At 43.3% G+C, this 27304-nt stretch overlaps 1 protein-coding gene across 3 annotated transcripts in view; it reads left to right on the top strand.

The window, feature by feature from the left end:
• LOC106599517 (enhancer of polycomb homolog 1) overlaps positions 1-26663 on the top strand; it is a 45423-nt gene extending 18760 nt beyond the window's left edge. For all 3 annotated transcript variants that reach the window (XM_014190797.2, XM_014190796.2, XM_014190795.2), the window contains 13 exons: positions 9026-9182; positions 11056-11201; positions 11529-11735; positions 12907-13055; positions 13430-13589; positions 13886-14050; positions 14337-14426; positions 17642-17790; positions 18009-18376; positions 23825-23949; positions 24128-24269; positions 24651-25029; positions 25322-26663. In XM_014190797.2, the coding sequence (XP_014046272.2) occupies positions 9047-9182; positions 11056-11201; positions 11529-11735; positions 12907-13055; positions 13430-13589; positions 13886-14050; positions 14337-14426; positions 17642-17790; positions 18009-18376; positions 23825-23949; positions 24128-24269; positions 24651-25029; positions 25322-25394 (2289 nt within the window). In that variant the 5' untranslated portion in view covers positions 9026-9046 and the 3' untranslated portion in view covers positions 25395-26663. The remainder of the gene's footprint in view (positions 1-9025; positions 9183-11055; positions 11202-11528; positions 11736-12906; positions 13056-13429; positions 13590-13885; positions 14051-14336; positions 14427-17641; positions 17791-18008; positions 18377-23824; positions 23950-24127; positions 24270-24650; positions 25030-25321) is intronic.
• The last annotated feature ends 641 nt before the right edge of the window (positions 26664-27304 follow it).

Below are 27304 nucleotides of genomic sequence, written 5' to 3'. Positions count from 1 at the left end.
TGAAATTCTTGTGTTTTATTTTATGTATACTATACATAGAGTACCAGTCAAGTTTGGACACCTACTCATTAACTCTTACATCTAGACGTTCCGCTAGCGGAACACCTGCTCCAATATCCAATGATGGGCGTGGCGCGAAATACAAACTCCTCGAAAAGCCGAATTTTTTTAATTTTTACTTTTTTCTACATTGTAGAATAATAGTGGAAACAGAACTATGAAATAACACATGGAATCAAGTAGAAACTAAAGTGTATTTTATATTTGAGATTCTTCAAAGTAGCCACCCTTTTCCTTGATGACAGCTTTGCGCACACTCGGCATTCCCTCAACCAGCTTCACCAGTCATAGTTTGGATATCTTCACTATTCTACAATGTAAAAAATAAAGAAACCCTTGAATGAGTGGGTGTATCCTAACTTTTTGACTGGTACTGTATGTATTCAAACTCTTTGCTATGAGACTCGAAGTTGAGCTCTTTTGCATCCCGTTTACATTTTTTCATCCTTGATGTTTCTACAACTTGATTGGAGTCCACCTGTGGTAAATTAAATTGATTGGACATGATTTGGAAAGGTGCACACACCTGCCAGTATAAGGTCCCACAGAAGACAGAGCAAAAACTAAGCCATGAGGTCGAAGGAATTGTCCGTAGAGCTCCGAGACAGGATTGTGTTGAGGCACAGATCTGGGGAAGGGTACCAACAAAATTGTGCAGCATTGAAGGTCCCCAAGAACACAGTGGCCTCCATCGTTCTTAAATGAAAGAAGTTTGGAACCACCACGACTCTTCCTAGAGCTGGCTGCCTGGATAAACTGAGCAAGCGGGGGAGAAGGGTCTTGGTTAGGGAAGTGACCAAGAACCTGATGGTCACTGACAGAGCTCCAGAGTTTCTCTGTGGAGATGGGACAACTTTCCACAAGGACAACATTCTCTGCAGCACTTCACCAATCAGGCCTTTTTATGGTAGAATGCAGACAGAAGCCACTCTTCAGTAAAAGGAACATGACATCCCATTTGGAGTTTGCCAAAAGGCACCTAAATGACTCTTAGGCCATGAGAAACATGATTCTCTGGTCTGGTGAAACCAAGATTGAAGTCTTTGGCCTGAATGCCAAGACTGGGCAGGGACTGGGAGACTAGTCAGGATCTAGGACACGATGAACGGAGCAAAGTACAGAGAGATCCTTGATGAAAACCTGCTCCAGAGCACTCAGGACCTCAGACTGGGGCGACGGTTCCCCTTTCAACAGGACAACGACCCTAAGCACACAGCCAAGACAACGCAGGAGTGGCTTCAGGACAAGCCTCTGAATATCCTTGAGTGGCCCAGCCAGAGCCCGGACTTGAACCTGGAGAGTCCTGAAAATAGCTGTGCAGCAACGCTCCCCATCCAACCTGACAGAGCTTGAGAAGACTCCTCGGGGCTGTGAACACTGCCAAAGATGCTTCAACAAAAAGTACTGATTAATTGTTCTGAATACTTATGTAAATGTGATATTTCCATTTTTATTAGCAAACATTTCTAAAAAACCTGTCTTTGCGTTGTCATTATGGGGTATTGGGTGTAGATTGGGGGGACAATTTAATACATTTTAGAGTAAGGCTGTGACCTAACCTTTTCAAGATTTTAAGCGGTCTGAATAATTTCCCGAAGGCACTGTATAGTTTGTGCGTAGCACTTCGTTCAATTTATCGAATCAGTTTTCTTGCTCAAACTGTGAGCAACACCTGTCAAACTCAGACATTCATTCTCAACACAGGGATGTCGATTTGCACGTGACTAGTATTATCAGAGGACCTTGGCTTTTTCCAATAAACAGTACGTTATTCTGGCTGGATTTGTTATTCTCCTGCCATGTAAAAATTTCAGTCATCGCAGATTCGGACAGGACTAAAATGACAGATGTGGTGTTTTTATGCTCGTGTACATAATTACATTATCCGACCTCCCCCAGTAAAACTAATCTCGTCTGAATAGGGCTAAAGTCACCATTGGCCTCATGATGAAATCCCTAAGCGGTTTCCTTCCCCTCCGGCAACTGAGTTAGTATGAACACCTGTATCTTTGTATTGACTGGGCGTATTCATACACCAAGTGTAATCAATAACTTCACCATGCGCCATGATTTTAAATGTCAACTTTTTTATTTTAACCCATCTTCCAATAAGGCCCCTTAGTGAGGCATTGGGAAACGTCTTTGGTTGAATCTGTTTTGAAATTCACTGCTTGACTGAGGGACCTTAAAGAATTGTATGTGGGGTACAGCGACGAAGTAGTCGTTCAAATCATGATAAATACTATAATTGCACACAGGGTGAGTCAATGCAACTTATGTGAGTTGTTAAGCAAATGTTTACTTCTGAACTTGTTGGTGCTTGTCATAACAAAGGGGTTGAATAATTGACAACACATTTAATCTTTTCATAATTTTATTTTTTAGAAAAACATAATTCCACTTTGACATCAATCACATGTATTTATGAAGCACTTCTTACATCAGCTGATGTCAAAGTGCTGTACAGAAACCCAGCCTAAAACCCCAAACAGCAAGCAATACAGGTGTAGAAGCACGGTGGCAGGGAAAAACTCCCTAGAAAGGCCAGAACCTTGGACAAAACCTAGAGAGGAACCAGGCTATGAGGGGTGGCCAGTCCTCTTCTGGCTGTGCCAGGTGGAGATTATAACAGAACATGGCAAAGATGCTCATATTGACCTGCAGGGTCAAATAATAATCACAGTGGTTGTCGACGGCACCTCAGGAGTAAGTGTCAGTTGGCTTTTCATAGCCGATCATTCAGAGTATCTCTACCGCTCCTGCTGTCTCTAGAGAGTTGAAAACAGAAGGTTTGGGACAGGTAGCACGTCTGGTGAACAGGTCAGGGTTCCATAGCCGCAGGCAGAACAGTTATAACTGGAGCAGCAGCACAACCAGGTGGACTGGGGCCAGCAAGGAGTCATCAGGCCAGGTAGTCCTGAGGCATGGTCCTAGGGTTCAGGTCCTCCAAGAGAGAGAGAATTAGAGCATACTTAAATTCACACAGGACACCGGATAAGACAGGAGAAATACTCCAGATATAACAGACTGACCCTAGCCCCCGACACACAAACTGCCACAGCATAAATACTGGAGGCTGAGACAGGAGGGGTCAGGAGACACTGTGGCCCCGTCTGACGATACCCCCGGACAGGGCCAAAGAGGCAGGATATAACCCCACCTACGAGGAATGGGAGATTCCGATTTAAAAACAAATGTGTGTGTATATATATTTATTTATTTATTTTCTGGGTCAAGGTTTGGCTTTTTCAAGAGAGGCTTTATTACTTCCTCTTTTAGTATGCAGCTTGAAGGCTTAGAGGCCATGATTATTTTCATCATTGTGTCAAGAGATATAGTACTAAAACACGTGTCTCCCTTGATCCTAGGTCCTAGCAGAGTTGTGCAGATTTAAAGAGGAGTCCGTAATTTGATTATGGGGTTTTGTGTGTAGGCCAGTGACACAATCTCAATTGAATCTATTTTAAATTCAGGCTGTAACATTTTTGAAAAAGTGAAGGGGTGTGAATACTTTCAGAAGGCACTGTAGGTCTACTGATTTTAATCAGTGTTGACAGTTGAGTAGTCAACTGCTGCTTTCTGTGTAGAAAAGCCCAATTTTATATCATTTTGTACAGCTGATCAAATTTTTGTACACTTTTCATTTCTCTACAATAAACCGCCTCTAATGTCATTTTAGAGAATTTGACAGTACTTCCAATCAGCCTCACAACCACAGACCAAATGTGACCACGCCAGCCCAGGATCTCCCCATCCGGCATTTTGACCTGCGGGATCGTCTGAGACCAGCCACCGGGACAGCTGATGAAGCTGTGGATTTGCACAACCAAAGAATTTCTGCACAAACTGTCAGAAACCATCTCGATAGCTTATCTGCTTGCTTGTTGTACTCACTAGGCTCTTGACCTGATTGAAGTTCGGCATTGCGTCCGACTTCAGTGGGCAAATGCTCACCTTCGATGGCCACTGGCACGCTGGAGAACTGTACTCTTCACAGGCGACTCCTGGTTTCAACTGTACCGGTCAGATAGCAGACAGTGTGTGGGCAAGCGTTTTGTTGACGTCAACGTTGTGAACAGAGTGCCATGGGGTTATGGCATGGGCAGGCATAAGCTACGGACAACGTACATAATTGCATTTTATCGATGGCAATTTGAATGCAGAAATACCGTGATGAGATACTGAGGCCCATTGTCGTGCCATTCATCCGCCGCCATCACCTCATGTTTCAGCATGATAATGCACAGCCCAATGTCGCAAGAATCTGTACACGATTCCTGGAAGCTGAAAATATCCCAGTTCTTCCATAGCCTGCATACTCACCAGACATGTCACCCATTGAATATGTTAGATGGTCTGGATCGACGTGTACGACAGTGTTCCAATTCCCGCCAATATCAGGCAACTTTAAAGAGTGGGACAACATGCCACAATCAACAGCCTGAAGAATGTGAAGGAGATGCAAATGGTGGTCACATCTGATACTGACTCGTTTTCTTGTCCACGCCCCTACCTTTTTTTAGAAGTATCTGTGACCGACAATGCATATCTGTATTCCCAGTCATGTAAAATCCATAGATTATGGCCAAAGGAATTGACTGATTTCCTTATGAACTGTAACTCAGTAAAATCTTTGCAATTGTTGCGTCTTTATATTTTTGTTCAGTGTCATTAACAACTTTGGCTTGCTTATATAGGCTAGAGCAGGTACTACCTGTTTTCTGAAATGGGTGCGAGAGGGATGTTTCGAACGTGGCTCGCACTTTCATGACGTGCTGAAACCCCATATTCTCAACCACCGAGAATGGGCGCATAAACACCTATCGCTCTTGTAATTTCTTTTGGTACGGTCAGAATCGACTGCGAAAAGCTGCTTGAATGCAGAGGAGACAATTGTCTCTTTTGCGTTTCTGTCTTGCTTTGGTGGTAGGAATAGTGGGGTGATTTCGGTGTAAATGTGTCAACATGTTTGAGGTGTTGGCAGCTGCATAGGCTATTATCGTTGAACAGTGGTGACGTACTGTTGAAGTTTCTTCCATAACTCTGTCCATCGCCGTTGAAATCTACTGGGAAGCCAGAATGTTCCCAAACTGGAGAGTTAAACAATGGAGAATCCTCCTGGTTTATCAACCCCAACACTCACCATATTGAGATAAAAACAGCTGCATTAGGCCTTTAAAACCTGTTAAGGACAGACGTTCCGCCTGCGGAACCCCTAGCCAACAGCTAATGGCATCGCACGGCGCGAAATACAAAACCAACTAAAATACCACAATTCAATTTTCTCAATCAACTATTTTTCAACTATTTTACACCGTTTTAAAGATAAGACTCTCCTTTATCTAACCACATTGTCCGATTTCAAAAAGGCTTTACAGCGAAAGCAAAACATTAGATTATGTGAGGAGAGTACCCTGCCAAAAATAATCACAGCCATTTTCAAAGCAAGCATATATGTCACAAAAACCAAAACCACAGCTAAATGCAGCACTAACCTTTGATGGTCTTCATCAGATGACACTCCTAGGACATTATGTTATACATGTTTTGTTCAATCAAGTTCATATTTATATCAAAAACCAGCTTTTTACATTAGCATGTGATGTTCAGAACTAGCATACCCACCGCAAACATCCGGTGAATTTACTAAATTACTCACGATTAACGTTCACAAAAAACATTATTTTAAAACCTCTTCAGCGTCTCGTCCCGTCAGTGGGATCAAAATCCAGCGAAAAATCATATCGCCATTAGCATAACAAAATTTAATAATGTTTTATTTTTCAAATTATATCGTTTTATAGATACACCTCTCCTGAATCGACCCACGTCGTCCGATTTCAAAAAGGTTTTACAGGAAAAGCAAATCATTAGATTATGTTAGGAGTCCATCGTAAAAAGCAGCAACAGCCATTTTCCGACCAACCACATGCATCACAAATAACCAAAAAACAGCTAAATGCAGCACTAACCTTTTTACAAACTTCATCAGATGACACACCTAGGACATCATGTTACACAATGCATGCATTCTTTTGTTCAATAAAGTTCATATTTATATATGAAAACAGCATTTTACATCGGCGTCTGACGTTGACTAACTATTTTCCCGTCAAAAGCATCCGATGAAACAGTGCTACAATTTACTGAATTACTATTCGAAAACATGTTTAAAATGTAATATTGTCATTCTAAGATTTATAGATGAATATCTCTTGAAAGCACCTGTCATACCAGATTTTAAAATAACTTTACTGGGTAATCACACTTAGCGATAAAAGGGGATGCGATACTCAGAAAATGAGCTAGTAAATACAGCTCGGCGCCATCTTGGAACAATCGCATATCACATCTAATGTTGTATAATATTGTCAATAATCCCTTACCTTTAGTTGTCTTCATCAGAAAGCACTTCCAGGCATCCCAGGTCCACAACAGATGTATTTTCGGTCGAAAAAGTCCATCCTTTATGTTCCATTAGCTTGCTGTTGTTAGCGCGTCCGAAGGGTGTATCCAACTACTCTGCCGTGCGCGCCACAGCTGTTTCGAAATAATACTTTTTCACATTTAGGTTTGTTCAAACATGTCAAACGTTGTATAACAAATCTTCAGGGCCTGTTTCAACAAGAGAGCCAATAAGATTCGAGGGGGATGATTTCATTGTGTTTCAAAACGTTTCCAAAGGTGGGGGTAGACAGGGCCGCCGGCGTCATAATGGTGATGGCCCTCCCGCAGTGACCAATTTCCAACGCGTCTCATTCACTGAGTTTCGACAGTAGAAGGCTCAAAACACTTTGTAAAGACTGGCGACATCTTTTGGAAGCAATAGGAAGTGCTCAATGAACGATTTCTCACGGTGTGAATAATAGGCGACGACGTGAAGTTGAGTCCACAATTCAGAATTCCACTTCCTGGTTCAATCGGTCTCGGGGTTTTGACGTTGAAACCAGAGTTGCAAACACTTGTTGATATTCTGATCTTTGTGGCAATTCATATCTGCCAGTGAAATACTTTAACACGTCTTCTCTTGAGATTAAAGGTCATACGAGCCAAGAATGCCCCACCCCAATACTCAACTGGTGGACCAAATGACCCAGAACGTGGTCAATATGGACCGCAGGTTGGGCTTCGACCCCTGGTATCATATGAACACAAAACATGGAAGAATGTGTAGAATTGCAGAAAATTAGCTTTTAAAACGGCAAAAAAATATCTGCTCCATGTTAAATGTGTATAATTGCGGGAAATTTGCTTTAAACTGCAAAATGTTCTCTCTGCCAACAAGAGGGGTGTGAAGTTTTTTTGGGGGGGAGGGGGGCGCATGGGTTGTGAGGTGGGCGTTTACTACGCTGTGTAATTACATTATCCATCTAGACCTTTTGCCACCTAGGAAATTTGTGTCTGGACCTTCTCAAATAGTACTTGAGTACCCCTGGCCTAGACGATATCCAAAACAAATAGCAATACACTAAATTCATACATTTTCTGTTTTCAGTTGTAAACACAATACCACACATTTTTCCAAAGTATTCAATAATGTTGCTGTGCATTTCCAATGAAATCAAGGCATTAGAATATACCAGAGGGCTTACGCTGGTTTTTGTTGAGCAAAACGCGCCAGCGAGACTAACGCTGCGTACAGAGCCCTCGTCTCACTCGCCCTCCACGCACTGTAGGCTACAATACCTTGAGTTTCCCTGTATGTTTGATTTTCATTAAATCATACATGGTTGTTTTTCTGGCCTAAAATACATTAGTTCATAAGGGAAGATGATTGTGTGTATAGCCTACAGAATTCTGATCAGTTATACCATTCATGCCAAAATATTCGGATCAGGTAAAAGCAGACATTGGCAAGAGACCAGGCTTTATGGAATCTAGGTCAATACTTCAAAAATGTTTAGTTATGAAATGCCCACCTTGTACCAATGTTTGTCCTCTGTAGTTGCTTGCACATCTTTGTTTTCTGAAAGCCATACTTTTTCAATAATTGTTAATCAAATACCAGTACCGACTGTTTCCTTGTTGAGATTCAATTGGCGCATTTGTTCGGCGTTGCCATCTTAGAGCAACAGCAATGAGCAAACAGTCGGTGGTTGCCTGGCGGGCTACTTTTTCTATTTGGCTGGCTACTCGATGTGCTTGAGGAAAACATTGCAATGGGATTTAAAAAAATGTAATCACTTTAATTAATTTTTTATTGGCTAAAAGCTGGCTTTTACCGGCTAAAGGAAACCCTGTTCCACTGGTGGTTTGTAGTGATTTGCGATGACGGTAATTATTTGTTGCTGTAAAGTGCATAATCTGCCAGGTGCCTGGTCCAAACTAGCCCCCAGACTTTGAAACTGAAGAATAGGAATTTTTAGTTACGAAACTGGTATGAGTTAAGCCTACATATTGCCTTGGATATAAAGTGTACTTGGGTTTTGCACCTGGGGAATAGCCTAGTAAATCGGTGACTGACGACCATTCCAGCACTTTTACCCTGGCCTTGCCAAGTCCTGCTGTTTTATTTTCCAGTCCTTTGAGTACTAGAAAAACAATCGCATAAAAACTCTGAAGGTGATTCTGTTTCTATCCGTAATGATTTCACCCTTGATTTGTTCCGAGCCTCACGGATAAGATAGCAGTCTGTCACAGTGCTTGAGATTCACTCTGACTTATGTACTCCACTCTAGGCGTCAATTACCTCAACTTCCAGCTGACCCTGTCAATTTACCTATTATGTGGTCTGACTTGATTGTTAAATGGGCAGAGGTATGTTCATTCATTTGACCTCATTCCTCTACTCCTCTCTGTGGTCCTGTGTGGCACAGTTGATAGAGCATGGTGACTGCAATACCAGGATCGAGGGTTTGTTTCCCGCTGGGGGCCACCCATATGAAAATGTTTGCATGATTGTAAGTCGCTTCAGATAAAATTGTCTGCTGAATGTGTTGATTATTATTAAGATCTCTTTTTCTAGGAACACCATCTCCAGAGGGCCATGTCGGCTCAGTCAGTGTATGGAGAGAAACACAACATGGTCATCCCCGTCCCGGAGGCAGACGGCAACATCGCCTACTACGAGTCCCTCTACCCCGGGGAGTTCAAGATGCCAAAGCAGCTTATTCACATACAGCGTGAGTAGTGGACCTGGCTGCAAGTCTCTAGTACCCTATACTACCGCTCAGTCCCAAATCGCCCCAAACACCCTCCCTATGCACTTTGGGCAATCTGACAGGATTTGATTGGTATAAGTAATATGATGAATCTTCCACCTAGCCTATCAGAGGGCCTGGTGGAACTGTTTCCATATTGATTGCAGCTGGCAGATCCTCTGAGATCACAAGTCCCTAGGACGTTGGGTCTAGGTGTCCATTTGGTTGTACCTCCTCAGCCTGGTTTATGGAGAGGTGTTGATAACATCTGTATATGTGGGTTATCTGTTGCTAGGCAATAGAGTGATGAGTAGTTTTAATGCCCTGATATCAGGAGCTGGTGGCGAAAAGTTTCATTAACCAATCCATATACAATCTCGAAGTCAGCTGTAACTGTCGATAGTAAAACGTTGTTTGAGTGAACCTGAATCCGGAAAATGAAAGGTCAAGTTGCTTCTGTAGACTCCTCCTCCCCACCACTATATGGCAAGGAGTTTTGTTGGTAGTAGTTGGGACTTCTAAGGCATAATTCTCAAACGTTGTGGGATCTAGCCTTAGTAGTAATTTAGTAGGCCTAATCCTCTTGTACATGAATCATACTATTTGTTATTGCTCAAGATAAGAGCTCAGCTAAATATTATTTCCTGGGCTTTTGCCATTATTGTCCGATGTGAGATGGGCCTGGAAATTGCCAGGGTACTCACTAATATTATCACCATACTTAGGTGCCGATTCGATAATGTGCTCTGATGATCCAAACATATTGCTCACCATATGTCTGATGATCCAAACATATTGCTCACCATATGTCTGCTGCAGAGAGGAAAGACTAAAACTAGTTTTGATCAGTCAGTGAAATAAGTTCTGAAAGTTGTTGGCTCACTATTTATAAAGATGGGATGAAAAATAGGTACAGCCAACTAGCGCTAGCTAACGCTACCTACAGTAGCAAAACAATTGTTACTTAGAGTCAAATATCTATATCCTCCCAAAATAATATTGCGATATGTAACTTGATTTTTTTCCCCCACAACTTTTTCTGTGTCATTATAGCTAGGCAATTACGTTAATTCATGTTACCTTGTTAGTAGAGGCTGCCGGAAACTCAATCTAACATGATTGGAATTTAAATGAAGGTGTGTTTGTTTTGGATTCAGGATTGTGATCAGTCTTGGGCTTTGAAAGTGTCATTGGCTAAATTTTAAATGCAGTTGCCAAGATGCTGCCATGAAGTTTCTCTGGCTCGATTTGCTGAACCGACCAAATGTAAATTAATCACTTTACCCCAATCAATACAACCATTGCTTTAGTCAGAATTGAAATACTAGTAGCTCGGGACATAAGTCAGCATTATGTCAAACTGGGAAGATGGGCTAGAAGGTCTCTCGTATCCCGTAATAGGAAAGGGGAGCATCTAGCTCTAATTTTGAACTGTTGAAATGGAAATGCATTGGCTTAAGCACCAGGCTACTGTGATGCTACTACGTTAGCATGTGTGCTCAGTGGTAACAGGAGAGCTACACTGGGGCGTCATGGATGCGTAGCTTTTGCCGGCGTGGGCAGACCTTAAGCGTTCTCTGGTGTGAGCCACATGCCAAATTCTTGAAAATAGAACCAGTGTGTAAATTTACTAGGCTGTTGTAGCCATCAATTGTTTTATTAACAATCAGTCACCCATATTAGCAAACGTATTTCATTTCAAACTTCACATTTCTCTAGTATAGGCTACTTATCATCATGAACAATATCAGAAAGTACCTGTGAAAATGATCGGTATGGTCTGTCTAACTTTAGATTTGTACTCCATTCCCATTCTCGTGTCTGAAGTTCACACCTCTCCCTCTCTCACCTGTAGCTTTCACCCTGGACACGGAGCAGCCGGACTATGACCTGGACACAGAAGACGAGGCGTTTGTGAACAAGCTAAAGAAGAAGATGGAGATCACCTTCCTGCAGTTTGAGGAGATGGTCGACCGTCTGGAGAAAGGCAGTGGGCAGCAGGTAAGTCTTGGATCTGCATCCCAAATGGCACGCTATTCCCTACATATAGTGCACTACTTTTGACGGGAGCCCTAAGTGCCTTGGTCAAAAATAGTGCACTACACGGGGAATAGGGTGTCAATTGATGGGAGAAGAGGGAGTAGCCGACAATGGGCTGTCATAGCATCAGACTAGCATCCTGTCCAGGGGGTGTCCTGTCTTGCACATCAAGCGTGTCACGCTACAGAAACCAGAAATGGTTACTCTACAGTCAGGGGATCAGAACAGAGACCCTGCCACCTCCCAAATGTGACCCCCTGCTCCTCCCTCACTTCTTCCCCCGATCAGGCGGTGAGCCTGCAGGAGGCCAAGCTGCTGTTGAAGGAGGATGACGAGCTGATCAAGGAAGTGTTTGACTATTGGACCAGGAAGAGGAAAAACGGCAAGCACAGCACGCTGCACCCCACTGTGAAGCAGGAGAAGAGGGACGGCTCCAGCACCTCAGACCCCTACGTGGCTTTCCGCAGGAGGACGGAGAAGATGCAGACCAGAAAGGTAGGATCCCACCTCTAAACCAGGGGCAAGTCAAATTTTATTTGTCACATGCGCCGAATACAACAGGTGTAGACTTTACCGTGAAATGTTTACTTACAAGCCCTAACCAACAATGCAGTTAAAACATATGTATAATATAGATATCAAATCATTAAAGAGCAGCAGTAAAATAACAATAGCGAGGCTATATACAGGGGGTACCGGTACAGAGTCATGTGCTGTGGCAGTGGTTAGTCGAGGTAATATGTACATGTGTAGGTAGAGTTATTAAAGTGACTATGCATAGATAATAACAGAGTAGCAGCACTAAAAGGGGGGGGGCAGCAATGCAAATAGTCTGGGTAGCCATTTGATTAAATGTTCAGGAGTCTTATGGCTTGGGGGTAGAAGCTGTTTAGAAGCCTCTTGGACCTAGACTTGCCGTGCGGTATCAGATTGAACAGTCTATGACTAGGGTGGCTGAAGTCTGACAATTTTTATGGCCTTCCTCTGACACCGCCTGATATAGAGGTCCTGGGTGGCAGAAAGCTTGGCCCCAGTGATTTACTGGGCTGTTCGCACTACCCTCAAGAGGCCGAGCAGTTGCCATACTAGGCAGTGATGCAACCAGTCAGGATGCTCTTGATGGTGCAGCTGTAGGACCTTTTGAGGATCTGATGACCCATACCAAATCTTTTCAGTCTCCTGAGGGGGAATAGGTTTTGTCGTGCTCTCTTCACGACTGTCTTAGTGTGTTTGGACCATGATAGTTTGTTGATGTGGACACCAAGGATCTTGATGCTCTCAACCTGCTGCGCTACTGCGTCGTCGATGAGAATGGGGGCGTGCTCGGTCCTCCTTTTCCTGTAGTCCACAATCATCTCCTTTGTCTTGATCACATTGAGGGAGAGGTTGTTGTCCTGGCACCGCACGACCAGGTCTCTGACAAAATTATAAGGGGTAGTTGACATGATTCCCGTACACAGATAAAGCCTAGTCCTGGTCAATAGAAATTCCTGTTGAGCATGGTTTTTAGTTTAGGACTAGGCTTTATGTGTCCAGGAAACTGGCCCCAAGTGTGTGTGTGTGTGTGTGTGTGTACCCCTACGCATTTCCATTTCAACTAATCATAGGCTTACCCTAGGTTATTGACAGCAGATGAGTCAATTAATGGTGAAATTGCCCCCCTCAGAACCGTAAGAACGAGGAGGCTGGGTATGAGAAGATGCTGAAACTGCGGCGGGACCTGAGCCGAGCCGTCACCATCCTGGAGATGATCAAGAGGAGGGAGAAGAGCAAGAGAGAGCTGCTGCACCTCACCCTGGAGATCGTAGAGAAGAGGTGGGTACTACTCATAGATGTACAGTAGTTATTTATTTATTTTTAAGTCATGTTGCTAGGATGCCAGTCATCTTAGTCAGGACAACTTTCATTCTGGAAACTGATTAAATGTGGTAAAATATTGTATACAACAATGCATTTGTAGATATCTGCTTGGGTATATGTTTGCTAGCTAGCCAGCTTGCCAACCATTAATTAGGCCTATACGATCTCTGGTACTACTGTAGTGGAATGGTTGGGATCTGTTTAAGAGACTAGAGTTGGACTTCTGTTGCAAAACAGTGTTTTAAATCAGTTTTGATTGTCTGGTGATTTGATCGAGATCCAGTTGAGTTATTCAACTGGTCGATTATAACTTGACTTTGCCCTTCCAGGAACGTTATGTCGGACTTCGGTGGTGAGATCATGGCTGAAGTGCTGGCCCAGCGAGCTCTGGCCAAGCCTGCCCATATTATTCCCCTGGCGCCGCTGACCAACAGCAACCAGTACAGACATCAGGACCACATGGACCACAAGGAGTACAAGTCCAACAAGGTGTGTGTGTGTGTGTGTGTGTGTGTGTGTGTGTGTGTGTGTGTGAGAGAGGAAAAAAAGAGGTCGATCTCATTGGTCCAGATTCACATAGTGTCTCGTAGTAGGAGTGCTGCTGATCTAGGATCAGTTTTGCCTTTTGGATCACAATGGAGAAAGTGACCTGATCCTAGATCAGCATGTCTGCTCAGAGATACTTTGTGAGTACGGGCCAATGACTCAAAGGCTTTTTCCTGCTTTCCCCCAAACAATTGCTAGCAAGTGAGTGACGAATTGAAATGTCTGTCATTCCCTTCTAGCCGGAGAAGACTGATGTCGTCAGGCAGAAGAGGAAGTATGAGAGGAAGCCTAAAGTCTTACCCCTGTCAGCTGCTGCCCCTCACTACTCTGGCCCCTCTGTGTTCAACGCTAAGGACGTCCACCAGTATGACTTCCCCAGCTCAGATGATGAGCTGCACTCCCAGGTAGGCAGAGCGGTTAGACATGGGCTGCTTCCCAAATGGACCCCTAGACCCAGCGTCCTATGCACTTGGAGATCTGAGATGATTTGATTGGTATAAGCAATATGGTGAGACTTCCACCTAGCCTATCAGAGGGCAAGATGGAGCTATGATCATATTATTATCACCTGTCAAATCTCCAAGTGCTTAGGGTGGATTTGGGATTGGGCCTTGGACATCTGTGGGGGAAACTTCTTTATTTGGTCATAATGTCATTTTGGTGACCTGTGACTGCTCTCCCTCGCTCCAGATGCACTCAGGCTCCTCAGAAGCTGAGGAGGAGAATGACCCAGATGGTTCCTTTTCATTCCGAAGGAAAGCAGGCTGTCAATATTATGCTGTGAGTATAAATGACTCCATCTGATAAGTTTATTATACATTTACACAAGTTCATTTTGTACCCAAAATCTGTACATTATACACTATATGACCAAAAGCTTGTCAAACATCTCATTCCAAAATCATGGGCATTAATATGGAGTTGGTCCCCCCTTTACTGCTGTAACAGCCTCCACTCTTCTGGATAGGCTTTTCACTAGATGTTGGAACTAGGGATGCACGGTATATCGGTGAACATATCAGAATCGGACGATATTAGCTAAAAATGCAAACATCGATATCGTTCTGATGTCTAGTAACGCTGCTGTTAAAAACCGATGTCAAAGCTACCGCGCATACCTATATGACGTAATGATGCCACGTAAAAGTTTGCACTACACGTGCAACACAGCATTCCTAACCTAGCCCACACAATGTCTGCTGTGTGGACCGAGCAGTCATTTGAAAGAGTAAGAACATATTAGCGAGACAGCTCAAAGACGAAATCCAGTAAAGCCAAGATAATGACGTTCATTGCCCTTGACAATCAACTGTTCTCTGTCATGGGTGATGTTGGCTTTCGCAGACTGGTTGAGCACCGGTACACACTACCAAGTGCGCTATTTTTCAGATGCTGCCCTACCGGAGTTGCACAGTAATAGCATCACTGCTATTAGCTTCATTACATGCATACTATGGAATGCCGTTTGGGACTTTGCGTGTCAAAAAAGATATACACAGTACAGATACTTGTTGTTCGCCTACTGAAATTGAACTTCAGTTCATGAAAAATAGCTAGGCAGCTACTTAACCCTGTTGCCCAAAGCTAATGTTATAAGCAGCTAGCTAGCTTCATCTGGCTAGTGAGACTCGACGGGACCGGGTTATGTGTTGTGAAGCTAGCCACAATAAGGATTAGACACAATAGTGGAATTTGCGGTTTGCCTTCAAATTAGAGGTATGTCATTGACAGTGATCCAAATTAATACAAATAGTAGAATTATGCTATACTTTTGTCAACATTGTCGTGTTGTTTGACACGTCAAATAGTGTTGTCAAAAAAGATGCGTCAAATAACACTATTTGACATGTCAAACAACACGACAATGTTTCAGTAGCTATAGTTAGCTAGCTAACTATATAGCTGTCATCTAAAATAACCGTAATTTATAGGAGTTCTTATTTGATTGTGGTCGGACCCTTCTATGTAAAGCTAGCCACAATAAGGATTAGCCACAATAGTGGACTTTGCGGTTTGCCTTCAAAATAAAAGTAAAGCATAATTCTACTATTTGTATTAATTTGGATCACTGTCAATGCCATACCTCTATTTTGAAGGCAAACCGCAAATTCCACTATTGTGTCTAATCCTTATTGTGGCTAGCTTCACAACACATAACCCAGTCCTGTCGAGTCTCACTAGCCAGATGAAGCTAGCTGGCTGCTTATAACGTTAGCTTTGGGCAACAGGGTTAAGTAGCTGCCTAGCTATTTGTCATGAACTGAAGTTCAATTTCAATAGGCGAACAACAAAGGGCTACCTAGCTAATACTTACAAGGATTCCTAAATCATTGCTAAGAATAATGAAAATGACTGCAGTTTCTACTGGTCACTGTTTTCAGGGTGGTTGTATTGGTGCTAGCTAGGTACCAAGCTAAAGCTAGCTACTCCAGAAGTTGCGGTCGAACAAATGATGCTTTATTACCAACGCGGTATTGTAAACATATCGTTCGTGGCTGGTGTTTGCAGACTTTTTTGTACAGCTTTGACAGTGCTACTGTATCTTTTTTGACACGCAAAGACCCAAACGGCGTTCCATAGAAATCCTGGTTGAGAATGAAACGACTGAACGAAACAGCACAGCAAGTAAGTGAAAAAAATAGGTTTTGATTATGTTTTACTGGTAATGGGGACATGCGTAAATGCCAACAAAATAACTTGTTGGTGTGTGTAACCTTTATTTAACTAGGCAAGTCGGTTAAGAACAAATTCTTATTTACAATGACGGCCTGGACGATGCTGGGCCAATTGTGCGCCGCTGTATGGGACTCCCAATCACAGCCGGCTGTGATACAGCCTGGATTTGAACCAGTGTCTGTTGTCAAGCCTTATGCAGTGCCTTAGACCGCTGTGTGTGTGTAACTATTTAACTGTACTAGAATGCTTAAAAGGCCGCAAACATTTTAAATATGTTATCGGTATTATTTATTTTGTCAAGAAAAATATCGCTATCGGCCAAAAATGTCATATCGGTGCATCACTAGTTGGAACATTGCTGCGGGGACTTGTTTCCATTCAGTCATAAGAGCATTAGTGAGGTCGGACACTGATGTTGGGCAATAGGCCTGGCTTGCAGTCAGCGTTCCAATTCATCACAAAGGTGTTCGATGGGGTTGAGGTCAGGGCTCTGTGCAGTCCAGTCAAGTTCTTCCACACCGATCTCGACAAATCATTTCTGTATGAACCTCACTTTGTGCACGGGGGCATAGTCATTCTGAAACAGGAAACGGCCTTCCCCAAGTTGGAAGCACAGAATCATCTAGGATGTCATTGTATGTTGTAGCGTTAAGATTTCCCTTCACTGGAACTAAGTGGCCTAGCCCGAACCATAAACAGCCCCAGACCATTATTCCTTATGTGGCCTACCACTTCGCGGCGGAGCCGTTGTTGCTCCTAGACATTTCCACTTCACAATAACAGCACTTACAGTTGACCGGGACAGCTCTAGCAGGGCAGACATTTGATGAACTGACTTGTTGGAAAGGTGGCATCCTATGACGGTGCAACGTTAAGTCACTGAGCTCTTCAGTTAGGCCATTCTACTGGCAATATGTCGATGGAGGTTACATGGCTGTCTGCTCGATTTTATTCAACTGTCAACAACGGGTGTGGCTGAAGTAGCCGTGTCCACTGATTTGTAGGGGTGTCCACATACTTTGTGTATATTTGTTTAATTCAAAACAAAATGCAGGAAGTTGAACATACACGTAATCATATTGTCCCTGTGGCATTCTGTCTGGCCATGTATTGTAACTTGCATTATAAATAATATGCCATTTAGCAGACGCTTTTATCCAAGACTAGTTAGTCATGAGTGCATCATGTTTTTACGTGTGGGTGGTCCCGGGAATTGAGCCCACTATCTTGGCGTTATAAGCGCCATGCTCTACTGAGCTAGAGATCATGTCTAAAACTTGTCCTATGTCTAATGGCTCCTCCTGTGTCTGTCTCACTAGTCTCGGTTGGACCACGGTGGCAGCTGGCCGTGGGTCAGTCCGTCAGAGGGAGGTCTGGGAGACACTCGTTACCGCTACTGCCTCACCACCCTCACCGTGCCACCACGCTGCCTTGGCATGGCACGACGCCGCCTGGGACGGGGGGGCAGGTAGGTTACTGTAGGGTAAAAAGGGCAATCTGGGATTCAAACGGAGGGTTGCCACTGTTTTGGTAAACAGCTGAGTGATGGGGCAGGACAAATATAACCACTCTCCAATTCATATTAAGATCTGTTGATGTGAGATCAATTTAATAGTTTTCTGGGACCAATAGCATGAATGAATGCTTTGCTAACAGAAGGACTTAACCCTGTTCTCTCTCCCTCAGGGTTTTGCTGGACAGGGCGCACACAGACTTTGACAATGTATTTCATGGGCTGGACTCGGAAATGCTTGACCTGCCTGTCCACTCTCCAGTCACAGACAAGTTTGCTAGTACCTCACAAACAAATACCTCGGACAGAACCTCTTCTTCTTATTCTTCCTCTTCTGCGGACCTCAATCGGATACTGTTAAACATTAAGTCGAGCCGATGGAGGCACTTTAGGCCCCGGACACTATCGCTACACGACGAGGACAACACAGTCACAGATCCTTTGTTCAGGAGGCTGGGCAGGAGCCAGAGTCACATCACCTCTACCCTGGCTGGCACCACTGGCCCCCTGAGAGGAGCTAGCCCTACGGCCCCCACAGCTGGTGAGTAAGGCCTGAGGTTATAGGGTTATCTGCACGCACATGCACGGCGTTCCATAGACAAGCACACAGTCCGTGTCTATACACACACAATTCCATAGACAAGTACACAGTCCACGTCTATACACACACACACACACACACACACACACACACACACACACACACACCAGTCCAAGTCTATATATACACACACACACACACACACACACACACACACACACACACACATACTAGCACAAAAGTCACTGAATCATGTTTTTTTTAACTAGCTATATGAAAAAGGAGCGACCCTGACTTTGGTAGGTGTTTTAGAAAGGCAATTGGAAAAGTCTACAAGCATGAAATTGTTGAAGACGTGTTGGATTGATTTTTTTCCCCTGCGACCCCTGCTTTTTTGCTGCTGATAGTCTACTTCCCGAATGGCAACCTATTCTCTATAGTGCACTAGGACCCATAGGGTCTGGTCAAAAGTAGTCCATTATATAGGGGGACATTTTGGACACACCCTTAGTTGACCACCACAGTAATAGATTGTCTCTTGTTCCTTTCATGGTGGGGACAAGGTTCTAATGAATGATCAATTTCCTTCATGACTGACATTTGAATGGCTGTGATGTTGGGCATTCATGTGGCGTGGCCTTTCACAGTCAATGAAACGTGTGATCCAGGACCTCTATTCCTGGCGGTGTCAGAAGAAGCCTACAAAAATTTCCATACTCCAGCCACCCAAGTCATAGACTGCTCTCTCTGCTACTGCATTGCAAGCGGTATTTCTTTTTTTAATCTAACTAGGCAAGTCAGTTGAACAAATTCTTATTTACAATGACGGCCAAACCGGACGATGCTGGGCCAATTGTGCGCCACCCTATGGGACTCCCAATCACGGCTGGATGTGATGCAGCCTGGATTTGACCCAGGTACTGTAGTGACGCCTCTTGCACTGAGATGCAGTGCCTTAGACCGGAGCGCCAATTTCGGGATCAAAAGGCTCCTGATCAGCTTCTACACCCCCCAAGCCATAAGGCTGCTGAACAGCTGATCAAATGGCTAACCGGACTATTTGCACACGTATATTGATGCCTCACACAGACACACTTTCATACTTCACATAGGCTGCTGCTACTCTGTTTATTATCCATCCTGATTGCATAGTCACTTTTACCCCTTCCTACATGTATACTGAACAAAAATATGAACGCAACATGTAAAGTGTTGATCACAAATGTTCTATATATACAAAAAGCTTATTTCTTTAAAATGTTGTAGACAAATTTGTTTATATCCCCGTTAGTGAGCATTTCTCCTTTGCCAAGATTATCCATCCACCTGACAGGTGTGGCATATCAAGAAGCTGATTAAACCGCATGATAATTTTGTCATACAATGCCACAGACGTCTCAAGTTTTGAGGGAGCGTGCAATTGACATGCTGACTGCAGGAATGTCCACCAGAGCTGTTGCCAGAGAGAAATTACCATTCAATTATCATAAGCCGTCTCAACGTCGTTTTAGAGAATTTGGCAGTACGTCCAACCGGCCTCCCAACCGCAGACCATGTGTAACCACGCCAGCCCAGGACCTCCACATCCGGCTTCTTCACTTGTGGGATCGTCTGGGGTGGTGAGGAGGAAGGGCTTGGCTCCCCAGTAGGTGGGCCCAGTCATGTTAAATCCATAGATTAGGGCCTAATGAATTTTTCAATTGACTGATTTCCTTGTGAACTGTAACTCAGTAAAATCGTTAATTGTTGCGTTTATTTTTGTTCATTATACATATTACCTCCACTACCTCGTACCCCTGCACATTGACTCGGTACCGGTACTCCTTGTGTAGAGAGGGCTCGTTATTTTGTGTTACTGTCTCCTTTTTATTTTATGCAAATGTTACGTTTTTAATTCTGCATTGTTGGTTAGGGGCTCGAAGGTAAGCATTTCACAGTAAAGTTTACACCTGTTGTATTCGGCGCATGTAACAAATAAAATTTGACTTTAAATATATTCATAACGTGTGTTTGTGGACAGAGGAGAAAGGGATGCTACTGATTACAAAGTATCGTATTGTCCCAAATGGCACCCTATTCCCTATATAGGCCCTGGTCAAATGTAGTGCACTAAAATAAGGTTCCATTTGGGATGGAACCATTGTCCTTTCTACTATCCCATGGGTTCCACAATGATCAATCAGTTTTCATAGCATAGTACCGTTTCACAAGCATTCAAATTGAACCCTTTCTTGGCTCGATGTCACTGCTCACAGTGATCTCACTCTGAGGTGCTGGACAAATGTCAGCCTATTGATTTCTTCCAGAATTGTCATTGTATGTCAGTTGATTGTTTGGAAAGGTATTTGTTAATATTGGATGGCTTTGGTTTTAAAGATGGACTCATTTTTGCTGTTATATTACCTTTTGCAATCGGTTTCTGGCTGTGAGAATGAATGAATGAATGAATGAATGAATGATCTAATACTTTGTCCTATAGTCAGACCAACATTTCATTGTGACTAGTTTGGTGTTAGATAGGTTGGCCTCCTGATCCTAACCCCATTGGCCATGGCTCCTCTAAGGGTCAGTGCTGAGGGCAGAGCACATACACTCAACATCCAGTCTCAGCTCTGAGATGAGGGGGGGCCTCAGTGGGAGTTAAAGCCAGGAGATGGTAGATGTCCAGAAAATACCACTGCTGAGATCTGATTGAATGACCTACAGCCAGGCCCTGCCCTCTGTCCTTCCCCTAGTCCCTGGCTATCACGTCCCCCACAAGCATCATCCCAAACTGCACCCTATTACCTAGTTAGTACTTGTATGGGCCTTGGTTAAAAGTAGTACACTATATGCAGAAGGTAACATTTTGGTTCCAACTGCGCAGCTCCCCCGGGACTGCCAGTCAGAAGAAATATCAGAGAGAAGCACGAGAGAAGAACTTCACTCAACTTTCTGGGGTTTTCCCCCTTGCCCGTGGAAACCTAACATAATAAAACAAACCCCATCAAAATCCATTTGTTAAAGCTAGAGATCTTTTTTTATTACATAGGCTGCGTCTCAATCACCACATCCGCCAATATCGCCCTTCCGCATCTGTGCTGAAAGGTAGCAGAACTAGAGTGATGTTTATCAGAACATGAGACATCCCGAAAATTGGTCTTCTCACAAAATGGCGTGTGGTGTCCAAACGGTTTGGCCTAAACCATAATGAACACTATTGAAAGATGACTGATGAATACGATGGTGTTCTCCTTTTTGCTCTTGGACGCCCACAAGATTCGTTTGAAGTCGGTATAGCCTTTTCTGCCAATTTCTGTCTGTAGCAGCCTCAAGACTTGTCTGAAGGTCCCGGTGCCATTTTGAAAAATGAATGGAAGTGTATATATGGAGATAGTTTAGTGCCTAAAATAAGGGTTTATTTTGTTACGTTACAGCCTTATTCTAAAATAGATTTTTTTAAATCCTCAATCTACACACACTACCCCATAATTGTTGGAGCAACGTGTACCTAAGAGATTATATGCAACGCAGGACAGGCTAGATAAACTAGTAATATCATCAACCATGTGTAGTTAACTAGTGATTTATGATTGATTGTTTTTTATAAGATAAGTTTAATGCTAGCTAGCAACTTACCTTGGCTTCTTACTGCATTCTCGTAACAGGCAGGCTCCTTATGGAGTGCAATGTAAAGCAGGTGGTTAGAGCGTTGGACTAGTTAACCGTAAGGTTGCAAGATTGAATCCCCAAGCTGACAAGGTAAAAATGTGTCTTTCTGCCCCTGAACAAGGCAGTTAACCCACCGTTCCTAGGCCGTCATTGAAAATAAGAATGTGTTCTTAACTGACTTGCCTAGCTAAATAAAGGTGTAAAAAATAAATGAAATCTGCCATTCTGATTAATCAGTCGACCTCTACCTTATATAGACAGGTGTGTGTGCCTTTCCAAATCATGTCCAATCAATTGAATTTAACACAGGTGGACTCCAAGTTGTAGAAAATCTCAATCATGATCAATGGAAACGGGATGCACCTGAGCTAAATTGCGTCTCATAGCAAAGGTTTGTGTAGATTGAGTACACTTAAAAAAATATTTGATCCACTTTAGAATAAGGCTGTAACATAACAAAATGTGGAAAAGGTCAAGGTCTGAATATTTTCTAAATGCACCGTACTTAAAATTGTTTCCTGATTTTTGTATATAGGACAGACACGTCAGAACAAACTTTTTGGGGGAATATGTTATTCAGTGTGTTTCTATTGGCTGACAGCGGTAATGCCAAATTCAATGTTTCATCCAATAGTTTTTTGATACCTTAAGGGGTCTTAAAATTCAAAATCAAATATAAATAATCCTTGGTATGACCATCTTAAAACAATTCCATATGTTAGTGGCTAATGTTGCATTGGTTCTAAGCTTTCAATGCAACATTCCAGAAACAAAAGGAACTGTGCAAAACTTTGCATGCAAAACTATGGAAGACATTTTGTTGTAGGCAGGACACATCAGAGTAGGATTCCATTGCATTGACAGTCAACTCAGGCCCGTAGTCTACACAGATCGGTGTGTCGTAACCAATCAGAGCTGCAGTAGGCCTATATGCAAATAGACCATTGCCATAATGCCTCTGTGCCATTCACTTTGAACTGGACTGTTTACAGTATGAGCAGTCGTGAGTAGATGCGCTTGTTTTGAAAGTGAGAGCTGCATGTAGCGACGTGGGCACATTTGTTCATATCATTTACTAGTTAGGGAGTTGAAAGCCCAGTTATAGATAATTTGTAGTCAGCAATGGGGCAGTGATTGCTTCATACAAGAGTACAGAACATGTACATTTCTAGACCTATGTGAAAAGTGAGTCGGGTAAAGAGCTTATTTTTGTTCTTAAACAGGTAGTGTTGTATTTTGAGACTGGCTTGAATAAGCTAAGTAGCCAATGGGCACAGGGTAGCGTAATAATGTTATGGGAATACTAATGCATTTTATTTTGTAAAGGGGTTTCTTGCCTCAAACAACACGTTCAGTCACCTCCTTGTCTGAAGGACAAGTGGATAAACAGGTTAATGTCAAGCCCTGCATGGTTTTTCTCTCAAAAGTCTCATGGAATGTAGGCCTACATTGAACACCACACATTGGCTGCTACTATAGGCTGAATGATAGAACAGCTATTTCCATGTTATGGGATGCATTCCCCATTGTTTTTGTGATGCTAGGCCTACATTATGATCATCCACAGTAGCCTACTTGACCACTGTCTGAAACTAACTTAAAGCGGGTTCAGCCTCAGTGTTCACAGTAAACGCACGCTAGAAGTTGCACAGAATTTTCACAATGTTCAAGTTTGTGCTCGGCAGACCTGAAATTTGCACAGTGACAAAAAGATTGGACGGAAAATTGGTTGCACCCCATATTGATGTGGCCGATCCGTGTGACCGGTTCTCTTTTCTCTCTCTGTGTTTCCTACAGCTTTCACCGCCCAGCAATACCAGCAGCATCAGGAGCAGCTGGCCTTGATGCAGAAACAGCAGCTTGAGCAGATCCAACAGCAGCAACAAGCCAACAGCGCCACCTCCACTGCCAACAGCACACAGGTTTGCCTGCTCTCTGACCTGGGCTGCTCAGTATTCGATTACTGATCTAGGAGGGACCGGATCCTAGATCTGCACTCCTGATCTTGAGATGCATGTTACATATAGCTCCTGTCTCTGTCCATCTCAGGTAGTCTCTTCAGTTTTGTGTTAATAAGTTCTTGTTGTTCCCCTCTTCCAGGTTTTGGTCTCCAAGATGTTAGATTCTGCCAGTGCCCAGTTTGCTGCAACTGCCCTGGTGACCACAGACCAGCTGCTGGCCTTGAAGGCTAAGGATGAGGAAGGGCCAGGCAGTGGGGTCAACGGGGTCCTTTCACCCTCAGGTAACATTGACTGCACCAAAGCGTTTTGTATTAAAAGAAGAGCTTGAAAGAAAGGAGAAACTCGCACATTGCGTTTGTAGGTATCACTTTGGACTTTGAAAACTGACCAATGCCATAAGGCCGGTATGTAAGCTAAAAAAAAACAAGTCAATCCGGTAAGGGCAGTGTGCAAGTTTGTCTTTTTCTTTCAACATATCATCAAATAATTCCCCCGCACCTGCAACAAGTAATCTCACACCTGCAAGTGCTTTTCCAATTAAACGCAGAGCTTTCACAGAAGCAAACAAAAGGTTGGAACCGATCAAAGGGGATACTGCTTGTATAGCTTCAGCAAGTACCATTCAGACGTAATGATTTGTGTTCTGTTCTCCCTTCCAACAGGTGTCTACAAGGGCTTGCACCTCACTAGCACAGCATCTCCGTCGCCTGCTGCCCCCACCCCTAGCCCTCTGACCACCACTACCCCCTCCTCCCCCTTCCTCTTGCCCAGCACTTTCAATAACGGCACCCCCCACACCCACACCAATGCTGCCAAGTCCACCGCCACTCAGGTCCTGATGGGGAACAACAACCACCTCCGTCTGAGCATGTCCTCCCCCGGGGGTCCCGCTGGGGGGGCCCTCACCAAGCGCCACATACCCCGGACACTAAGCCACGCCCACGTCGCTGTGTCGTCATCTGCCTTAAAGCTGGCCGCCACCGCTAACTGTCAAATTCCCAAGGTCTCCACAAACACCCCGTCAATGGACATGGTGCCAAGGTGAGAGAGGGGGAGGGAATGGATGTGTGTGTGCCTGTCACAAATGGCACCCTAATCCCTTTATAGTGCACTATTGGCCAGGGCTCTGATAGAGCTGTAGTATACTACAGAGGGAATAGAGTCCATTTGGGACACACTGTAGAGAAATTGACTATTACTTGGTGTTCAGATCACCGTAGCTTAAACTGCTGATTCAGGAATATTACCTACCGGTCCGTTTGAGTCAATAATGAATGTAGATATTGTTGAACAGTCTCTGATTTGTTCATATTTTCTCTCCACCTGCATCCAGGGAAAATCAGGATCAAGACAAGCCAGCACTAAACAGCATATCGGACAACACAGTGGCCATGGAGGTCACGTAGCCTCCGAACACGGGCAGGACTAAGGGCTCAGCCGGGAACTCATTTAGGTGCTATGCATCGTAGAGTTGTGAATGCAAGAGGCAGTGGTATGTGCTCACACAGCATGCAACACTGTCTCCATGGCAACTGTTGGGACTTAATTGCAATGCTTGTCTTTTTTTTTTTTTACTGTTAATAAGATATCAACGTCTGTAAATTATGAATATGGCAATTGTAAGTACAGTAGTGCATATTTGTAATACCCTACCACCCTTGTATATAACATTACTTGAATACAGAAATTGTTCATTTGTGATGTTTTGCACTTGGGATTAAACATTTTCAAAAGACAAACTGCAAGTGGTGTGAGGAGTTGTACAACAGTGTGTCGTCACGTCAGTGCATGGTGTGGAACCTGCTGTTATCTATTTATTGTGCAGTGTTTAGAATTTTTTTTCAGTTCGTTTTTAATTATTTGTAAACTCTTCCCTCATTGGTTCCCGTGCTGTAGTCGATGTGTTTAGGTAGCTATGAACTTCTCTGTATTTTGTGTATTGTGAACATAACCAGGCGGTCCTCACTCACAGATTCCTGGTTGTTGGTTCATGTGGAAACAAATGATGACATGCATTCATACAGAGTTGGTGGCTGTGGGTAATCGGTTGCTTAAGATCTTCCATTTTTAATTGTTTTTGAGACAAGTAACAAAATGGGGATGAAGTTCTCAAAAGTCACTGCTGTCTGACTTATCTAAGCACTAGTTTGTTTGGGTTAATGCTGCTTTTATGATTTAGCTCTGGTTTGTTGTCGGATTACCTGTGTTTAAGATGCCTTCCCCAATTATTTTGTGAATTTTTATTTTTGTATCCCCCTTCCGTTTTCTGATAATGATTGTATGCTCCTTAATGAAACTTCATTATTTTGTTACTTGTTGATGAAATATAAGGGAGAAGAATGCAGTAACTGTTTGACTACATGTATCATTCCAGTTTATACATAACGAAAAATTTATAAAAATACATTTCTTTGCTTTTAAAATAATTCTCCTGAAGGCTGCCAGGCCGAGGTAAACGAGTATCGGGTGCCTTCCTTTTGGAAATACAAGCTCTCTTCTGTGAAGAGTACGGTACTTAACAAGGCTACTGGTTAGTTTTTGTACCACAATCTGAATGCCCATTCCAATGGCATCATAATTGATCCATGAGGTTTTTTCTTTGAGACCCTCTAAATGAAAGAAGAAAAAATCCTCCTGAATTCTCACAAATAAAACCCAGGGCATTGTTTGGACCAGCATGTCTTGTTTTTTGTCTCAAATTCACATTGTCCCATGTGTTCATGGTAGGCTGAAGTTACCCTAGACACTGATCTTGGTTCAGTTTTGCATTTTCCCCACAAATGGTTAAGGTTAGAATTGGGGGAGAGGAAGCTGATGCTAGATCTGTACCTAGAGGAAGCAGGGTTGTATTCATTTTGCAACTGAAAACAAGGTCGCATTGGACAAGTTCTGGTAGATCCCTGTGTTTTGGTCGGTTTGCTATTTGAGTGCGACCCTGAGCTTAGTGGTGATGGTTTACTCTAAACTGTACAGTTTAATAGGGATTTGTTGGAATTGGTGATAATGACATACCAAACATTTGTGTCCCAAATGGCAACCCTATTTAGTAAACCAATTTTTTACCAGGCCTCAAGCCGACAAGGTGAAAAATCTGTGCCCTTGAGCAAGGCACTTAACCCTAATTGCTCCTGTAAATCACTCTGGATAAGAGCGTCTGCTAAATGACCAACCATTTTTCCCAAACTCGATCCTGGGGACCCAAAGGGCTGCACGTTTTGTTTTTTTCCCCTAGGACTACAACTGATTCAAATCAAAGCTTGAGATCATTAATTGAATCATATGTGTAGTGTTAGGGCAAAAAACAAGACGCGCAGCC

This window comes from Salmo salar, chromosome ssa03, assembly GCF_905237065.1.
Source record: "Salmo salar chromosome ssa03, Ssal_v3.1, whole genome shotgun sequence".
NCBI lineage: Eukaryota > Metazoa > Chordata > Actinopteri > Salmoniformes > Salmonidae > Salmo > Salmo salar.
The sequence above is the reverse complement of the archived record's forward strand: the minus strand, read 5'-3'. Positions and strand labels throughout refer to the sequence as shown.